This window comes from Balearica regulorum, chromosome 1, assembly GCF_011004875.1.
Source record: "Balearica regulorum gibbericeps isolate bBalReg1 chromosome 1, bBalReg1.pri, whole genome shotgun sequence".
Lineage (NCBI taxonomy): Eukaryota > Metazoa > Chordata > Aves > Gruiformes > Gruidae > Balearica > Balearica regulorum.
Window position 1 is genome coordinate 34,429,772 of NC_046184.1, and position 20,710 is coordinate 34,450,481.

The 20,710-nt window shown below is 34.5% G+C and overlaps 1 protein-coding gene across 1 annotated transcript in view; it reads left to right on the plus strand.

Moving 5' to 3' along the window:
* ARID2 (AT-rich interaction domain 2) overlaps positions 1–20,710 on the plus strand; it is a 101,257-nt gene that overhangs the window by 55,822 nt on the left and 24,725 nt on the right. Inside the window, exons 5-15 of the mRNA XM_075745183.1 lie at positions 1,163–1,296; positions 2,106–2,324; positions 5,067–5,134; positions 12,665–12,731; positions 12,820–13,070; positions 14,219–14,315; positions 14,396–14,605; positions 15,004–15,171; positions 16,450–16,525; positions 19,555–19,689; positions 20,153–20,352. Coding sequence (XP_075601298.1) covers positions 1,163–1,296; positions 2,106–2,324; positions 5,067–5,134; positions 12,665–12,731; positions 12,820–13,070; positions 14,219–14,315; positions 14,396–14,605; positions 15,004–15,171; positions 16,450–16,525; positions 19,555–19,689; positions 20,153–20,352 — 1,625 coding nt within the window. The remainder of the gene's footprint in view (positions 1–1,162; positions 1,297–2,105; positions 2,325–5,066; positions 5,135–12,664; positions 12,732–12,819; positions 13,071–14,218; positions 14,316–14,395; positions 14,606–15,003; positions 15,172–16,449; positions 16,526–19,554; positions 19,690–20,152; positions 20,353–20,710) is intronic.

Here is a 20,710-nt window from a genome sequence, read left to right on the forward strand (position 1 = left end):
TGAAATTCTTTCCTTCCTTCTGGAATGTACCAATTTCTTAGCAAAAAATATATCTGCTAATATTTTAAAGTTACGGTTATGTCACTGATGTCTCACTTCAGTAAATAATTACTAATTTAATGTATCTGAAATAATCCCCAGAGAGCAATGGGAATACTGTTTTCTTTAAATCTTCCTGATTCACCATGAGTTAATGACTTCAGTGTCTACTGACAAAAATGATACCAAAGCTTGGTTTTTTCCTAATATATTAAATATTTTTAGCACATACAAAGAGAAAGATAAATGTTTTAAATGATTGATTATATACTACTTTCATTATGATTTAATTGACTTGATATCGTCAGATTTCAACACAATGAAAGTTTGTAACTTTAGGCAACTTGGTGATCTTGGAATAATTTTGTGAAGGGTTTTGCAGCTATGTATCAGTGTGAAGTGAAGGCTGCAGTGGGCCTTTTAAGTTCACTTACTGTATTGGAGCATAAAAAGTTCTGAAGGTTACACATTTAATGCTAAAGTAACTATTAATTGAGGTAAATAATTTACCAAGCTGATTGACTCTTTACTTTTATTACATATAAATTCTGTGCTTGCAGTCCATTCTGTGTATGATACCTCAGCATTTTTTTTTCTTAAGAAGTTCAAAGGTATTTTCAATGATCGTTAGTTGCAGCCATGGCTCAGAACTTCTGAGCCTGAATTGTTGCCCCAAATTCTTTTACTCTTGTGTAGTTGCTAGAACTTGGTATATTGTTTCTCTTTAACTCAGAAGAAAAGAAATAAATGTTTTTCTGGACTTGACCTCAGTACGTGTATTGGCAACCTGCAGAGAGTAACTTTTATGATGCTTTCACCTACAGCATTATCTTGGGTAGCAAAAGCTGATTTGGGAAGAATGGACTTAGTCACAAGCGGGCTTAACGGGCTGCAATTTAGCTAGGGATTGTTGTTGAGAAATTTAATATCTAAATCCATAATTCCATGTATCTGCATTTTCTGTATCGCCTATTGTCAGTCTGACTTAGTTTTATGTTTTATACCACTTTGACTATTGTTTCCGCTAAATCCCCAGTTTGTTTCCTTTGGCAGTTCAGTTCTTGGAAGATGAAGGATTTACTTGTACTATGTATATTCAAAATCTTCGGGTTTTTTATTCCAGTTATCTAGAAAAGTATGAAAAAGTCCATCATTTTGGGGAGGAGGATGATGAGGTACAACCAGGCAATCCAAAGCCACAGCTTCCTATTGGTGCAATTCCAACTTCCTACAACTACCAGCAACACAGTGTGTCAGGTAAATTTTTGAAGAAAAATGCTATATATTTATATATATATTTGGACAGGCTACAGAAATAGTGTGTAGCTAAATTTGTAATATTATTAAAACCATCAAATCTGTGGATCACTCATTATTAATTTAATACACTCAAAAATCTTTCCACTGTGAACCAAAACAAAATAAATATGAAAATCCATAAGCTATTTCTCTTCTTTACAAATATTTCTCTTTCTCATTAGCAGGACTAAATAGTTACTTGTCTTGTGTGTTTCTGTCACATCAGTCATTTCTCTACAGAGCCAAATACCTGAACTGAACATACAATTAATTAATCGTTAAAAGCCAAGGAATAAAGCACATGCTTAAGGAGCCAGCATCAGCACCATTGTAATTTAGAGACCGAAATACCAATCTTGAACCAATAAACAAATCAGAAGCTGGTGGACTCTGTAGAATGGATGTGTAATTTGTTGTATAGAAAATGACTCCAAATTGTATTACAATTCTATTCTGCTTTAATTAAAGTTTGTGCGTTCAGTTTTTTTCTTTGGGAGAACATACTGCAATATTGCATTCCAGAGATGATAAAGGAATTAATATTAATGAGAAAGGCAGCCAGCAAAGTAGAATGTGTTCAGTATTTTGGCCAAAGACAAATGGAAAAAATAAACTGAATACTGTAAAAACTTGTTAAAACACACAATACCTTATTAATGAACTATTTGGAAAATACTTATCATTCATAATAATATTGCTTAATGTATCGTCTGAATATTATTTAGTTTAGCTGTGAAAATGTTTTAATTTTTTTTTTTCTTATTTAGATTACCTTCGTCAAAGCTATGGGCTGTCTATGGACTTTAACTCACCAAATGACTATAATAAATTGGTGCTTTCATTGTTATCTGGACTCCCAAATGAAGTGGACTTTGCAATTAATGTATGTACTCTTCTTTCAAATGAAAGCAAGCATGTTATGCAGCTTGAAAAGGACCCTAAAATCATCACTTTACTGCTTGCAAATGCTGGGGTGTTTGATGACAGTAAGTATATAACATTTTTGCAACAGAGAGAGTCAATACCTCTTGTAGCATCTTTCACAACCCTTGATAATCAAAATGTTTATAATTTATTGTAATATACTGTAATATAATATACTGTAATATACTTATCTCTAGTTTTTCTTTTTACCTTCTCCACAGTTACAGTTTTTACCAGACATTACAAATACCTTTTCAGTTAGGTAATTGAAAAGAGTGTTATTTAACAGGTTAGTGAAATGTAAGAATTAGTTTTTCAGTGTTAGAGTTTAATTGTTCAAGATGCTTAAATTTACAACATTGGATTTCCATCTGCTTGTAGTGCATTACGGCTTTCTTCTGAGTTCGTAGGACTGTGCTGACTTTTCATAATTCTTTTCTAGGAGCAGTCACAAATTTAAAAATTAAAAAAGTGCAGTCTGAACACAATGACCCACTAAGATTTTTATCCTGATTATTCATCATGTGTTCAACTGTAGTGAAATTCAGAATACAAAACTCAAGGGATAAAAATCTTAATCTGATAAAAATCAGAATTACTTAATGTGCTAGCACATAAATTTTAAACGAGAGTTTATTCCATCAAAATACTTCAGTATATGAAATAAATCCTTCTGTTTGACTTGTTCAGTGTATCCTCTGTTCCAGTTTGTTCCTTCTTAATTGCTTGTTTGTCTTCCTCTCAAGGAGAGGGGGGGGGGAAATAAGTTTACCCAAACCATCCTGAAATTGTAACAGCATAGCTTCTGTCTTGTGGTGGTGAGGAGGAAGTATTTACTGGGTTTATGCACTGATTTTTTTTTTTTTTCTTCTTATACTGAATTTCAGAAATTACCACCATAAGAAATTGCTCAAATGAGCTTTTTCAGCTAAGTCTGCTAGTACAGATGATCATATCTGCTTGAGTATAAATCTGCTTTGCATGTGTAAGCACAAACATAGTATGGTATGTCAGAGATTCTGTTTTAAAATTCCGAGAAAGAATCAGTGTTAGACATAATATACTGTTTGGGTTTTTCTTTTTAAATCAATATAATTTTCACATAATGATTTGTAGTTTCTTCCCCTCTTCCCCTCCAGTATTGCATTGGTGTTCTCCAGCTTTTCTCTCAAGTTTTTTATTTGTACCCATGTCCTTCAGATTTGTTTAGATCTTGGTCAGTTAGTGTCTGCATCTAGCCCAGTCACAAGAACTTTTAAAAAAAACAAAAACAAAAACAAAAACAACTTTGAAAGGAAGCTAAAGTGAAACTTAGTCCTGCATTTTAGTGATTCCAGGATGCTTGCTCTCTAGATTTTTGAGTTTGCCATCACTCCTCTGTTCTTTTGATGGAACTTCCACGAATGGAGGAATTTATAAATAATTCAATCAAGTTTTGTATTGCTATTTCCTGATTTGTTTTTTTAATATGTTTCAAAAGTAGACAGTGTTTTGTCAAGTTTGTAACTTGGACTCTGAGCACATGCTTGTTCCATAACTGGTCTGTATTAGTTTTTCATATATTGAAATATATTTGAGGTAAGGCCAAGAGGAATGGTGAGCATGTAATGGGCTTGCTCTTTTCGTTGTCTGGGGAAAACTTCATTTTTATCTTACCTGATTGCATTCTCTGGATAAATCCAGGGAGCATCCTAGCAGCATTAGGAGGGACTAATTGGGACAAGTCGGTGGGAAAAAAGGGAGGAGTGTGTTTACTTATTTTTGAAACATGAAGCTTTGATTTGAAATTCTTATATGTGTTCATATGATGAGGTTAAATCTGTCAAGTTTGGTGATTAAATGAAATCTGTAATTAGCAAATTCAGGTAGTATGAAAATACTGTCACAGTAATTTCAGGTGTAAAGAAATGATAGCCGATTAACTTTCTTTAATGTGGAGTTTAGATTTGGCTTGTCTATAATTAAGATTTTATCATTGTTAGCATTTATAATGCATTACTTGTAGGTAACGGGAAAAATATGTCTTGAGCTTTTTTCCCCCCCATCAAGTTTGAGGTGACAATTATATTGCATGTGATAGGGCAATCCCAGGGGTTTGGGGGTATGTGGTTTTGCAATTGAGGTTTGTAGCATTTTGTTCAAAACAATAAAGTGTTATGAAGCAATATGTTTAAGTGTAACTTAAATGTGTCATTAGTTCATTACAGACTTTGTAATTATTTTTTGATTGACTGAGTCATTTAGTCAGATTGACTTAATCTTTGCTGCTTTCAAGGAGTGATGATTAGAAAATATGTGATAGTGGCTCCACCAAACACCCAAGAACATCTGTTATGCTTTCTGGTTAAATATTGACTTTCAATTGAGTGCTGTCAAAATCTCACCACTACTGTTATGTTTTTTAGAAAACATTAGTGGGGATTTGTTTAATTACTAAAGTAGTGTTTACAGCTTATACTGTGCGTATGGATAACAGTTGTTAATGTGAGTTTGAAAATTCAGCAGTTATCTTGACTCCTGGAAAAGAGCTATGGAAAAGTTTCCTAAGTGTTTTTCTAAAGGATTCACAAACTAGTCCATTATTTATGGACTACTTCTTCTCAATTTAAACTGTAAAACTGCAGTAGTAGTTAATTGACTATAGAAATTTCAGTTGGTTTATGCAATTTAGTACAGGACTTTTTTTAATGAAAAGGAAACACTGGAAGAGTCTATAGTGTTGTTGAATATTTGGTTTATGGATTAGTAAAAAGTCAAAAATGTTATTTTTTTATTTTACTAAACTTTGCTTTTTATGCTTAAAGCTTTAGGTTCATTTTCTGCTGTATTTGGAGAAGAATGGAAGGAGAAAACTGATAGAGATTTTGTTAAGGTAATCTAAAAATTATTAAAATAATTTTGAACTGCATATGGCAGGTATCAAATCCTTTGAAAAGTTAGAAAATTGTAAGATATACTAGCATATGTCTTTTGAATTACTCTCAACTTTATTCCTTTGATTTAAATGTAATAGGACACTAAATCACAGTTGTCATAAAATGTTTGGATAAGCAGGGAGAAATGTATTAAGAAAAAAATAGGTGTGGGCAAATGAACAAAGAGGTTCTATGTGTCTTTATAAGAAAGCTAATACATTTGAGGAAAAGGAAAACTGGTCAACGTATTTAGCAAGAGAAAACAATGCTGTTTGTTTCTTTACTGATCATGGTAGTTTTAAAAAAAAAAAAACAAAACACATTCTGGATTATGAAAATTAAGTCCATAACGTAAGAAGCACAGAACAGATTTAAGTAAGCAATGTTGTGAGTTTGTTTCAGTTCAACTATTTTTTGCACAAGGCTTTTTTTATCTTTCCACTAGAGGGCATGATCTACTGTACAAGTAATGAAATGAGATAAAAATATAACTAAAGTTTCTGCGTATAAATGCTTCCTCTTTATTCTAGGTAAGCATTTTGAGGTGAATGAGAGTATTAAATACAGCTGAAAGAGTTTTCACATTTCAGCATATTTGCTATGATACGCAGTTTTGTTTAATTGGATTTCAGGTGATGATTTATGTGGCTAAAATAGCAGAAAGATTAAAATTATTTTGACAACTTACAGTTTTTACTAAGTAAAAATGTGAAGAGATTAGCTGATGAGTTCCTTAGGAACTCATAGCCAGGTTTCTGCTCAATTTCTTAATCATCTCATATACTGAAATGTCTTACCAGTATTATAGAGAAATATTTGTTAGGAGCTTTTTCCATTTGCCTTTTGTTTTATTTTTATGTAACTCAATTTTGGCACAAGGTCGCCCATAGTAGTGTTAGTTAAATGGTATGTATTGCTGAAATACCAGTGAATAGATTCCCTAACCAAAATTTCCTAGGTAAAAGTAAAAAAAAAAAAAAAAAGGTAAGGTCTCATATTTGTTAGCATATGAACTTGAAAACATGGTTCAAGTGTTCTGAAGGTAAGTGTAAAAAAAAAAAAAAAAAAGTTTCATAGTCTTTGTTTCCTTTTTCCATTAAAAAATATGTCCAGAAGTACTATAGATTGTGTTTTGATTTGGTTTTTTTGAAAGCACTTAGCACTTGTGTTGACTTCACCCTAAACTGTCACAGACTATTGCTGATGTAGAGCAGCAGCAAGTGCCATGTCTAGATCTGTAAACATTTAAAATTACATAGAATTCTAATTTATTATATGTTCATTAATTATATAAACTTAAGTAATTGTGATAGTTAAGGACAGATGGTTCTGATAAATGTTTTATAACAAAGTGTTAAGTAGAACCACTGTAACTGCAATAAGGTTTACTAATAAGAAACTTGGATGCTTTCCAAGCTCTATTTTTGAACATTACAACATGTATAGTACCACTCTGTAGTGAAATACTGCTGAAAGCATGTCAGAAACTAACACCAGATCTAAAAATACCTCTAATGCCAAGAATCTAGATTTTTCAGAACATCTTACTTCAAGCATTTGGTTGATGCTACTACTGGAAGGAATTTATTTTCTGCTCTGGCTGTGTCAAAACAGAAATCAGGGGAAGCATTATGGGAGCTTCATGACATAGGAGAGAGATAATTGGTTGGCAGAATACAGATTGTGTTTTAAATTTGCTTTTACAGCTTTAAGATTAATAGAATGGCTATTGAATGTGTGTCCCTCCTTTCACTGTTCACGTTATCTTTTTTAAAAGTCGTCTTTGTTTATTCTGCTGGCAGTTGTTTGAGTCTTGATTTTTGTAAGGTTATCTTTCCAGTTTTTCTCTTCTATAATGGCAGCAGATTAGAAATTAGTGTAAAGATGAAAATGGGGAAGTTTTTTATGTGGGAGAGGAAGAATGTAGACTTATGAATTACAGTGATGGCGTGGACATGTGAATGGTAGAGATTCATAGAAAGTAGAGTGGGGAAAGCAATTTCTTAAACATGTGAATTCTAAACTAATAGGAATTGAATTGATGTAAATTCTTTTGAGTTTGTAAATGTAACCCTCAGACTGAATTGGATTTTTCATGTGTTGGAGTTCTGGGTTTAGGGAGGTTGAGTGGCTGAGAAATACTAGAAAGCTTGAAACTGTTCTGAAAAGGATTCTTAGGGTTAAATTCAGGATTCATAGAGAAATCATAAACTTGGATTCTTGGCAATTGAATGTCAGTTTAAGTGTTGGTATGTCAGTTTTATGCAAAAAAAAAAAAAATTGAACTCCTAGTCTTTGTTAGCTGAAAACAGCTTTTCAAATGTAATGACACAAACATAAATGATCTATGATATATGTTCAGAATATTTGACATTTCATCTTTATAGCTACTCTTACTAACTTTTTTCCAAGTTCTTCCTGCTGCTTATTAAAATATAGGAACGTAAACTTGGAACTTACCATTTTAGAGAGGCATTTAATTTCTGTATTTCAATGTCTTTATACAGACATTGGGGATAACTTTAGAATTATGTATTTATACTAAAATGTTTTGTGGAAGTTTTTAATGCTTGCTTAAAATAAGCTTTTTTTTAGTCTCTTACTAAATTAGTTTTCAATAGAGAAAAATGGCCATGTATTTTTCTTCATTATTTTTATCTTCATTCTACTATATCTTTGCACACTAGGAGTGGTATAGTATGAGTGTTAGTATTTCTCCCACTCTTAAACAGCTACACAATAACTGTTGGTTGTTTGGTATTCAGGGAGCTCTTGAGTTCCATATTAATTTATCTTAAAGAATTTGTCAATTGTTTCAGCACCAACACTTTGATTTTTATATTCTGCTGTTCTCTAATTTTGACTTAAAAATCATTCTACTTTACATATGCAGTATAATGATTTTTTTCAGAAGGTAGCAAAAGAGCTTGCCTATTTCCTTGTGTCCTCCAACATCACTGCTGTTCCAGTTCAAGGTGAAATGGAAAACAATGTGTTTCTTTAGAATAAACTTTGAGGGAATCAATTACTTTTTCTTTCCCTCACCCAGTCCTTACTGCGTCATAAAAAACTGTTTGGAAAATTTGTAAATTCCGTTATCTTATCTGCAGCACTACATATTTTCTCACTTTCTGCAGTGCTTCCCTCTAAAGTGAATCAAATGTCTTTACTAGTTGGTGACTCTGATCCATTAATTGTCAGAATTTGAATATCATTTTAGTTGAACCTGCTGTTAGCCCTTACAGCTATGTTAATTTGTTGCTCTCTCCCTTCTTGATTTTTGCTGGTGCTGTCGATAAGCTTAAATCTCTAGTTGGAGTGGCTGCATGTCCTTACTTAGGGATCATAACAACTGACATTTAGTTTATATTCATATTACCAGTGTGCTGTCATGATCTAAAATATATATATAGGAATAACTATTGATAAAGACCTTCACTTTTTCATCCTTTCTTGTTCATTTCTGTTGATATGAAGTATCAGATTGCAGCTATCCATAGTTTATAGTAGGGAATAAATAACTGCTTGTGATGCTGAATTGATTTTTTTTTCTTGCCTCTGTAATGTAAGTACGTTTTTCAAAGGAATGTCCAGAGACCCTGACTGAACTCATCTTTTTCCACTTCTGTCTTTCCTTTGGGCAAACAAAAATTTTGTCATGTTTTGCTTTGTTCTCTTCTAACAGGTTCCAAACATTATGTGTAGGTTGTTTAATTCTATTTTCCACCTCATCATTCTCTGCCCACCTCCATCATTTTCAGGTATCTTTCTTGCTTAGGCAGGAGACAAATACTGAGTGGACTGAGAGCAATCAAACCAGTCTGCTTAAATGCAAAAAAGAAGGTGATTCAGGCCGATTCTTTCCTTGTTAAAAAAAAGAAAGGCTGCAGACTCACTCTGTACTTAAGACATCTGAACACCTTTATTCAGGAGTACAAGATAGTGATTATTGTACGTAATCCTAGTGCTTTGGAAGAACTGGGTGGGTTTTTTGATCATTTACTGGCAGGACACGTGATTCCAGCATGACGATTTGTCTGAGACGTGGAAACATCTGTATTTCACCGGAATCACAGAGGATAACTTTAAGAATAATGAACTATGCTTTTTTTTATTGGTGTTTTTTTCCCTACTATTTCCCTAAGAGGTGTTGTGATTGATGAGCTTCATCATTCCAGTTAAGGAATGGAAAGTGCAACTTACCTTCCTGAAAGTCTTATCAAGGACATTTTTCTTTTGCTCTTCCTTTCTGAAGAGTTCTTAAGTGTCTTGGAATCTGCTGTGGGTTTCTTGGAGTCCTCTGAGTGAGATGCAGAATTCCTATTCACTCTTGACTCAGCGTTATTGTTTATATGTGGGTCAGGTGAAATCTCTTTGTCATAGCATGTCTCAAAAAGCCAGCATTTTTTTTAGATGTTTGGACAACTTGTTTTCATGCCTGATAATTTGAGACTTTGATTGTTGTAGGCCAGGCTGATGGCACTTTTTTAATTCCTTACATGACTGTACATGCAGCACACAAGAGTATTGCTTCAAGGCTGGTTGTCATTCCCTGAACAGAGTAGTAACTTTCCTGAGGGAGGTAGTTGACTCGCCTATGTAATGGTGCCTGCTAGAAGATAGCTTGTTGGAATCAAATGGAAGGTTGCTCTACCTTCTAAACAGAGACAGATGCCTCTTTTGTTGGTTAGGAACTCACCTCAGCTATCTATGGTAAAGCTTTCAGGTGGTTTGCAGCTCAGTATAGTGACAAATGCATGTCAGGCTTCCATCTATACATTCATTATTGCAACATGCTTGTCAACAGCTAGAGTCCTGGGAAATCCTGACCCTTCTATAGTTAGCAGCCCATCTCTAGAAGAGATACATTAAATGTCACGTGTAATAGTTTGTGTCTCAGCTGCTTCAGTTTCTGAACACATGGCTTACTGATAAGCTCTTTAAGTTACTGGCTTGTTGAATGGAGGATGTAGGATAACATTTCTGAGGTTTTGGGTGATATTGCTGGAGCTTTTGCAGAATGTTTGAAATCTTAAAATCTGCAAAGTGCTTACAGGAAGCCTGGTTTGCTACTGCAGTAGGCGTTTCACAGTTGCTGAAACACCCATGACATGCTGGCTTTGGGAATACAAACCTACAGTTTTTAGCATGCGAAAGGTTCTGGGACTCTTCCGCAGGTAAAGCAGTGTTCATGGTGAGCATTATCACCCACAGTGCTTCTGGATGTAGAAATAAACATTCAAGAGAGGAAAAAATATGTATCTCTAAAAATTGTTCTTTTTGAAGTTATATTGTCTGCATATTCATGTCCTGTCCTCCAGATTCTCTTCCTTTGAGCTTTAAGAGCCTTTCCAGATCTCTAGGACTCAGAAGGACTGAGGCTGCAGGGGATGCACATTATTCTGGTGTGCTTCACGTAGGAAATGGGGCTTGTGCATATGCTCTACGCAATCCTGAGGCAAAACTTCTGTAGTTTGAGTGGTTAGCATCTTATGCTCGCAGCATGACTGTGTAATGAAACAATTTGAAGAATAACAGTTATGTGTGAGTAAACTTTATTTGGTGCCTTGGTGTATTGCCCATTTTAACTTACAGAAAGGGGGCATGTTCTGTTCTTTTCTAAAAAAGTTAATCTCATCTGAGCTGACTACTAGCATTGTTTGACAGACTGCTTCTTTAAGAAGGCAAGATTTTCTCAGTTGTTCAGGCAACTAGTGTGGATTTGTTTGTTCTGCAAGTTTTAGGTGAGATGTGCAGTTTTCCAACAATGTATCCCTGTCCTCATCTTTAGCCGTAGGACTTTGAGGCTTTATCTTTAGCAGTGTCTGTAGTGTCTTCATCTGCAAAAAAACTTAAATCCTCATTTTCCATCCCTTTGAGAACATATCCAGTATGATTTGCCTTCCAGATAGAAGTTTACTCCTTTATGACTTTATATTGTCAGAGGTTTTTAAATGTTTTATTTTGGACTATACACTTAAGTATTAAGAGGTGAAAAGTGGATTATTGGAAGATTCAACTAGCAAAATGTGATGATGCTGTTCTAACATTTAACGTGTGACAGGATATTTAACTATTGTATTGTGATTGACCTCTTCCAAAGAGATTCAGGTTGAAGTTGGAGGCTTTAAGTATCTCTGTTCAATACTCAGTTTTTAAAAAAACTCCTTAACTGATTAAACAGCTAATCTTTAAAAGCTTCTGAGGTTTTTCTTTTAAGTAGCAGTGAAATGTGAAGGCTTACTGTCTTCATTGCTTTTCCAAAAGGAAACATCCTGAAGGAAAGTGTGTACAGACTAGTACATTTCCAGACAATATACTTCTGTGGGCTTTTTAAAATAATGACTGAAGCCTCTTCCTTAAGTAGTCTCCTTCTCTAAAAGTAAAGGCAGCTCAAAATGAAGTAAATTCTGCAGATTTTACCTGCATGTCTTGGTCTTCTCTCGCTCTTGATGATAGCCTCAGTATTAATTAGAAAATTCTGTTTGTCACAAACAGTAAGTTGTTAGGCTTTTATGTGGCTGTTCTTGTCTTTGCTAAAATGAGGTAATAATAATCCTTTCTGTGCAAGTAATCCTCTTTACTAAACAGCACTTGGATGTCATTTAGCAGCATTGCAGTGGAAAATGAAATTCTTTTCCTTCCAATTTAGAAAAATCCATAGTATTCTATTTTTCAAGAAAACAATAGCATTAAGCTTGGTATGAATGCTGTAATTTAGTAATTACATTTGCATAGCAAAATTTCTCCTGCTGTTCAGCTGGTTGTACTTCCCATCCTTCCCTTTTTATCCAGATTTATTTGTGGTTTTATCCTGTGATCATAGACAAAAGAGGAGCTGTATTTCATTAGTGAGTCAAAGGAATGTATAAATTTTTATTAGTCAAAAGAATGTTTATATTTTTATTACAATATACACATTAGACTATATATCATTATATATGTTTATATTAATATACATCACAATGTGTATTTTTATTAGCTTGCAAAACTTAATCCCTTGATTAATTCCTAATTTCAGCAGGACCAGCATCATAACAACCATTTACAGATCAGACCATCTATTTGTAGAGTAATTTGAATTCCAGTCTGCTGGAGCATTGTGTTTTGCTTATATTTACAAAGTTTTTTTGATGATGGTGATTGAGGTTTTTTGATGATGATGAATTCGCATTGTTTGTGGGAAATTGTCCATATAGTTTTGATATGTGCTTCAGCAAAGTACGTCAGTGATAGTGTTGGTTGATCATGAATGCGTACTTCTGGTGCTTGAGAGGAAGAGTTTCTTAAAGTACTGAACATCTTGTACATCATCCCATGAGTGAAAAATACTGTTACAATTAGATGAATTGAGGTACTAGGAAATTTTTAAAGAACAATCCGTTTCATATTTTTTCAATATTTTACCATAATAGAGATAAAAATAATAAATATTTAAAGCACTGTCATCCCCTAGAAATTAAGTGTATTTATATTTCTTTCTTCAGTTTTGGAAGGATATTGTTGAGGATATTGAAGTTCGTGATCTAATTTCTGACAGAAGCAAATCTCAAGGTGAGACATCTTGACTAATCTTAATAAATACATGTTGATAAATATAGCTAAGGAAGGACTAAAATTTATTTATTTATTTACTTTGTAGATATTCCATCGGAAGAATGGATTTGGGAATCCTTATTTCATCCACCTCGCAAATTGGGCATTAATGATATCGAAGGGCAGCGGGTACTTCAGATCGCAGTGATTTTACGTAATCTTTCTTTTGAAGAGGGAAATGTTAAACTTTTGGCAGCTAATCGTACTTGTCTTCGGTTCCTGCTACTCTCTGCTCATAGTCACTTTATTTCTCTACGGCAGTTGGGGCTTGACACGCTGGGAAATATTGCAGCAGAGGTAATGTGCTTCAAAACAGAACAATTAAAATATACTTTGATAAAAGCATTACTTCAGTAATTAAATGAATTACTTTTTTACTTGATCATTGGATGAAGCAGGAAATAAATTATTCTCTGAATTTGTAAATAGCAATTTGAAAACAAGTATTCAGAGCCAAAACAAAAATACAGACTGTACGTGTCAGTTTGCTAAAATAGAATCACATGGAGATGACTGATTGTATAGGGAGATGCAAGATATTCATAGTGCATAATTTTCAGTTTAGTTTCCCAGAGAGATAAAAAGGAATTTAGTGAAATTCTGCAGACTGTACACTAGGTTCTTCATTTTATAATTATAACCTTTAGTCATAACTTCAAAACATTTGAGAAAAGAGGTGGTAGAGGGTTTTATGCTGTGTGTAGTGGGCACCAGTAAGCTAGCCATATGTCACTGATGACACTGCCTGAATCATGTCAGGCATCCTTTTCTTTTCAGAGAGGTTTGAATATAATAAAATGCACTATTTCAGTGTGTCATATAATTGTGCAGATAAATTACACAGATTTTATAGGTAGACACGTTCAGATGTTCTTTATATTTTAAAATACAACAGATAAATTTAAGTAAAATGGGTAGTATCAGAGAATGAGACTTGAAGTATTGGTCTGAATACACTGCTGAATATTGAAAGAAAGGTGCCATTTCCATTTACCATGTATCCAGCTTTTCTTGAATAAGAGAGAATGTTACATATTACAATGTCTGAGAGCTCTGAGAAGCAGAAGGTAGAAACAGGATGAACGATTGTGATAGCGTTGGGGAGGAATGTTTGTCATTACTCAAGGTCTGTTCATTGTTGGATATTAAAATATATTTGTGTATACTGTTGACTGCCTGAGAGTAAAGTTACTTTCCTTACTCTGAGCACTGGAAAGCGTAAATTAGACTACTACTTTGGAGCAGAAAAGGAGGAAGGGGCTCAAAAAGCTAGCTACAGTAAAAAGCTCACAGAGTTCTGTTTTTGTAAACACAAATGTCATTTATATGTGCTGCATTTAAGCACTTTTGAATTTTCTATTTTTATATGCACATTTAAGGATTTGAGCCATTAACACTACATGGATAGTGTTAGTCATAGATTTTTTTTTTCTCTTTCTCATCAGCTTCTTTTGGATCCTGTTGATTTCAAAACTACTCATCTAATGTTTCACACTGTTACAAAATGCCTCATGTCAAGGGATAGATTTTTAAAAATGAGAGGTAAGATCTCTAGCTATTCTTGTTGCTGCGTTAGAATCATAATTATTGCTGTTTAAAATTATTTGGTATTTGTTCTTTAGGCATGGAAATCTTGGCAAATCTTTGTAAGGCTGAAGATAATGGTGTCTTAATTTGTGAATACGTGGATCAAGAATCCTATAAAGAGATCATATGTCATCTCACGCTACCAGATGTGCTGCTTGTAATCTCAGCACTTGAGGTGCTATACATGCTGACAGAAATGGGAGAAGTGGCCTGCTCAAAGATTGCTAAAGTAGAGAAAAGCATAGGTAAGGGAGAAGCAAAATCTATTACTCTCACTTATGTAGGAAGAAGGACTTAAGAATATATCATGTTCAGTGGTTAAAACTGTGGCTTGGCTTGCTTGTGTGTGTGTGTGCAGCTTAGTGATGGATATTAGAATAGAAAGTTTTACTGAAATTTATTCTTTGTGTCCTCAAGAAATTGATGATGTTAATAACTCAGGAAGCTAAAACTTGTGAAGTCTTTTTTTTTTTTATTTTATTAAGTGCCATGAAGTGTGTTTAAAAAAACATAATCTACAGAAGCATACAGAGGCTTGTTTTCTTTCAACACATGGCAATTTTAAAGCAAATCAGTATTGTCCCAGCAGCATTCATTTGTCTTGTCCTAATGTCGTTGTCGGTTTTACATTTAATTACTTTAGATACATTAGTATGTCTGGTTTCTATGGACATCCAGATGTTTGGACCTGATGCACTTACTGCTGTTAAACTCATTGAACATCAGTGCGTTAGCCAGCAAGGAGTACCAGATGTAAGACCACAAGTAATGGATCATGGTTCCTCACAGGCCCATGCAACAGGTGTGCCAGGTTAGTATCACTGCCAGAGAACATACTCTTCTACAAAACTTCCTGTATGGCATGTATGATTTTTGTCTCCTGTAGGTTTCTGATTAATTTACATAAATCAGTATAGCATTATGCATAACATACTGTATCTTTTTCTGACACTTGTTCATGAAGCAAATATAAAGCCATGGTAGGCAAAACTGTTGTGAAACAAGCTTTAAGAGAATCTTAGTATTTTTTCAGTTGCTAGTCTGAAAATTTACTGAAAGTAAAATATACACACCTTATTTTAGCTTGTTCAGTGGAAGAAAAAGTATCCATTCTAGATTGTCCCCACAATTTGCAGAGAATTAGAGGTCCATCTTATATTGTATTTTACACAGAATATTATTGGGCAGTAACACATTTTATTTGATAGAATTGCAGAGATGAGATAGACACACAGAATCATGCCTCTATTGAAGCTGCTACACAGCTTATTGTGATGTGAACCAAACTAACTATTGTTAAAAACTTGAAAACTGTTTTCTTAATTGTAAATTAAAATGTAGTTATGATTTTTTTTTTTTGCAGTTTTATTTTGGAATTAAATACAGGCACTTTTGAAGCTGTTGGCACAGCTAACTATTAGTGGTCAGGGGGAATAGCATATGTACCCCATTCTGTCTTTGCTAATAAAAAAAAAGCACATAGCAGTATACCACAAGGGCACATAAGATGCAACATAGCTATTCATTCTGGGGGGAAAAAATGGAGAAAGGACCATTATGACAGACAATGGCTTGATGTGTGAGCGTACTGCTTCTGGAATGGGTGTGGATGTAACAGTGAAAGTGCCTGGAAAAGAATGTGACTAAGGGAATGAACAAGAGGGAACAGGAGGAACCAATGTGACATCGCAATAAAATTCTTTGTTATATTTGCTTCCACTTAGGAATTGGAAAAATAATAGCTGGGTATTTTTGCCTGTTCTGGTGGAGTATTGTGACGCTTTTAAATCACGCTCAGTACTCTATAAAGTACTGAGATCATGGATCATGATCGTGAATCTGGAAACTGTCGTTCACTGAGTGCTTACATCATGATTGCACTTCAGTGGTGGCTCTGGCCTTGGCATGCCCTGCTTCACTTTGGTAAATTGTGGTGCAAATCTTTGTGACTTGCCTTAGCTGGGTATATCCCTGCTTACAAACACAGGAGAAACTGTACCAGTGAAAGTCATGGAGTTGAAGTTCTTCATTCAGGAGGACAAAACAGTTTCAGCATATTTGTGTTTTTTTTTTTCCTCATTGTCCACAGCCTCCAGGACAGCACCACATGTTGCTCCACCACCAGGAATAGTAGAAATAGACAGCGAGAAATTTGCATGTCAGTGGTAAGTGTAGAGTTTTATTCAAATACTTTAATGAAGAAGAAAAACAAAGAAAAATGCCTGCATTTGTGTGTCACAGAATTTTCTAGCCTGCTTCTATTTACTGTTAGACACATTTTTTTGAAAAGTATAAAGCAAAACATTCTGTCATTGCTTTGAAGAAGTATGAAAGAGAAATTTCAACCAGAATATTCATTCTTCAACAGTTGGTACTTGAAATAAGTTGATTTCTCTCTTAGAATAGAATTTAATTTGACTTTTAACTCTGATCTTGATTTTATTTATTTTTTTTAAATTGTGAAGCAGCATTATCTTTCTATGAGTGTTTTCATCTAGTAATGTGTTGCTGTATTACTACACCAATATAAAAGCAATTGTCAAATTATGAAGCTAGGCCCTGGCGAAACTCTCATGTGATAGTTGTGAACCTCGAGCAAGTTAAGGAAGATCAAAGCCATCCAAATTGTCTTGCTTACAACTAATACTGTTGTTGTCAGATATGTAGAGGAAAACTATTCTGCCTGTGATCCTCATGTGGACTGAGGGTGATCTTTCTGAACTATTTGACTTATGTAACTCTACTCACATTCTAAATATTTGTATTAATTGATTCCTGATGGACCCTTCCAACTCTGCTGCTTCACAACTCGTGTTCATCAGTTGTCTTACTGATCAGACAAGGGCCCTCAAGATAAAGTGGGTAGAATTTGTCAAAGCATAGTTAGTGTTTTAGGTTATGATTTAGTTACGCTTCCAGCAAAGCTTTGATTGTATGGGGGAAATGTTGCAGATTCTTGTTGGTCAACTGATGTTGTTCCCATGCTTCTGTTAGCATACTGCAAAGTATTGTTAATGTGTACTGCTGAAAGACTGGGAAATTTCACATTTAGACATTTTAAACAAGGATACCTGGAGTTCAAATCACTGCGCTCAATTTAGTGATCTGCAAGTTGGTTTCTAGCCAAAGCTAGTTTTCTGGGCTCCCTTTTTAATTAATGGAGTGGAAGATTCCCTAGTTTCTGATGAGATTACGAATTACCTTCTGGTGCCACCTTCTCTCTATTGACTGCAGAGAGCACTAGACATCTAGCTTTCAGCAGTACAGTTGTTGGCAAGGTGAATTTTGCACTCTGTATAAAATGCAAAATACAAGTTTCGACTGTTAAAATAAGTATGGGTAGGCACCATGCTGCAACTGCGTGATACCATCAAATGACAGAAAATACTGAAGCAAATCACAGAGCATTACATCAGGAAGATTTGGAATGGCTGCTTTGGTTTTGATTCTGTGTGCTACTGCAGCTGTCAGTGTTGAATACTATTATTTTGTACTTGATTTTCTTCTGGTTAGTCTTAGGTAGATATGAGCTAGTGAACAATAAAAAATTAACATGTAGTTCTGAAAGTTTTTTCCTTAAATACTAACTGTGCTGACAAAAAAAAAAATCTGCAAATTGAGAGTAGAGGAGTAGCTTTTTCTAAGTATTTTCATCAATGCTAATGTGGAGTGTCTTGCATTTATGTAAATTTTCATGGTATGTTTTAGTCATTGCTTCCTATTGGGAGAAATGGGAAGATGAGTAAATCATAGTAACTTTTCTAAATTCGACTGCTATCTCTTGGAAGCAGCAGAAAGACAAGGTTATTTAAACTGACTTTCCTGGATATATTATTAGCTAGCTTAGCCTGAATAGGAGTCCCTGTAAGGTAAGTGCATATGACAGTAAAGTGCTAATCGCAGATCCCATTTCATCATTGTAAGTCCTGAGTATCTTCAGTTCGCTGGTACCAGTAATAGTGTGTCAGCCTAATATAACATACCCAACTGGACAATCATTTGTCTGATATGCCAAATTTATACTTAGAAATTAATACTTAGATTTTCTGTTACACAGTGTGATCTCAATTTTTTGTAATAGTAAAATTGTAACTCAACCGCAGGAGAAATGGCATTATACTTAGCTGATTATGAGGGAACACAGTTTAAAGAATGTAATAATTTGCTTTTTCTCTTTTGAAGCACCTAGTTATATTATGAGTGTAGGACTCTCCAAAGGAGAATGCAGTGTAGTTTCCCAAAGTGTTAGCCCCATATAGTAAATGTGGACAATTTAAAAAATATTTTTATTCTGAGTCTATATTCTGGTACTGGTATTTGAGCATTGCATGAGAGTTGTTACTGATCTCCATTTGCTGCTGGGGATGAACCGTTCCTGTGTCTCTGGAGTGGAATAATGGATCTGAAAGGAAAAAAATTAAACTGATAGAAAATGTTTCCTTCTCTCACAGCTTCCTGGTTGGGGGTTGGATGGTCTGTGTGCTTGTAGAGAGTCTGGAGGGGATCCAAATACTTTCTCTCCATTAGGCAGAACAGGTTGTTGAAAGATTTTATTGATATCTGTGTAGAGTGGGACTCCAGGAATGGGAGTGTGTGTGTTTGGTGTGCGTACTCTTTTAGAATCCCAGTCCCCTCTCTCCTGCCTTCCCACCTCTATCAGAATGACAGGGTTGAGATTAAAATACAAGTAAAACAAGAGGTAGAATAACAAAGTAAGACTGCAGTAGCAGATCAGTTAACAAAATCTTGGTTTTGATACAGATGTTGACTTTTGATAGAAATTTCTGACAAAGACTTAGCTAGCATTCAGTCCGTCTTTTGCTAAAGTAGAATTATTAAGAAATAACAATAGAGCTGTGGGGAGGAGATGTCACCAAACAATGCATTCTTTTATGGTTTTGTTTCTGAATATACAATAAAAAAGCCATGTGTAGAGACTATTTTGCATATAACATATGTAAATAAGATGTTGCATGTAAAACTGACTGCAGTGCTAGGGGTCCTATGTGTTTGAATCATGAGCAGTGAGAAGGAGAAAGTATGGAACAGACGTTTGACAAGACGATATACTAAAATGCTATTTTCCATGTTGTTATCAGGTCTCAAAAGTCTCTGATACAGACAGAAGTGTTTTAACAACCCTTTTAAAAGTACTCTCTCTCTTTTGCTTCATAGTTTATTTTTTCATCCTTAGGTTGAATGCACATTTTGAGGTGAATCTTGATTGCTCAGTCTCTCGAGCAGAAATGTACTCTGAATACCTCTCTACCTGTAGTAAATTAGCTCGAGGTGGAATCCTAACATCAACTGGATTTTATAAATGTCTGCGGTAAGACAAAAATTAATGCAACAATAAAGAAGCAATTGTATGTGCTCAATACTAACCTGTAGCTTTAGATTTCTTTGAGAAAAGATCTACCAAGTTGAGTTTGAAAGACATCCAGTTTGGGAATTTTACTTGAAACAAAAGTTTAGAGATTGTTTCATTTTATTTCATTCTATTTAAGGATCTTTGATAGGGTTCCTTCTCTGCTTATAGTCCTAATTCTTTCCAAAGTAGTTTTTGGAGGTACTGTAGTTTTCATTTAGCTTGTATGAGTTTTTGGGCAAGCATCTGGTGGACTTGTTAGTCCTCAGTGATGAATACTCAGATGCTATTGGAGAATCCTGCTGTACTGCAAAGATGCAGGCATTAGTGCAGGTACTCTGCCTACCAGAGCAGTTAGTTAAAAACGTTGTAAGAGGATTGAGTTACTGTGTTTATTAACATAGGTTTATGTTGTGTTTGGCAGAACTGTCTTTCCAAATCATACAGTGAAGAGAGTAGAAGATCCAAGTAACAATGGTCAAGCACATATACATGTGGTAGGAGTGAAAAGGAGAGCTATACCACTTCCCATTCAGATGTACTATCAGCAGCAACCAACTTCGTCTACCCCAGTTGTCCGGGTTGATTCAATTCCTGATGTGTCTTCGTCTCCTTCGCCAGCAGGTTTTTACATTAATTAAATATCAAGTATTTTGCATTGATTCTGAAATGACAATAAAAGACAAAAGTTTTTGAACATAGTTTGAAAGTGTTGGAAGTTGGGGCCACGTGTTTTGATTGATTTTATTCAATAACATTAGGAATAATATTGCAGTATGTGCTTGCATGCCATTCTAGTATTTGACATGTAATCCATAAACTTGTCAGTCCACAGACAAGCCACTGTTGCCGCATCATTAATTCAGATGCAGTATAGCCGAGAAGAGAAACTGTTTCATACCTAATTACAAAATCAAGCTTTTTTCCAAAAAAATTGTTATGCTAATGTGTTTTGAAATAATTTTTGCTTCTTAACTTTTAC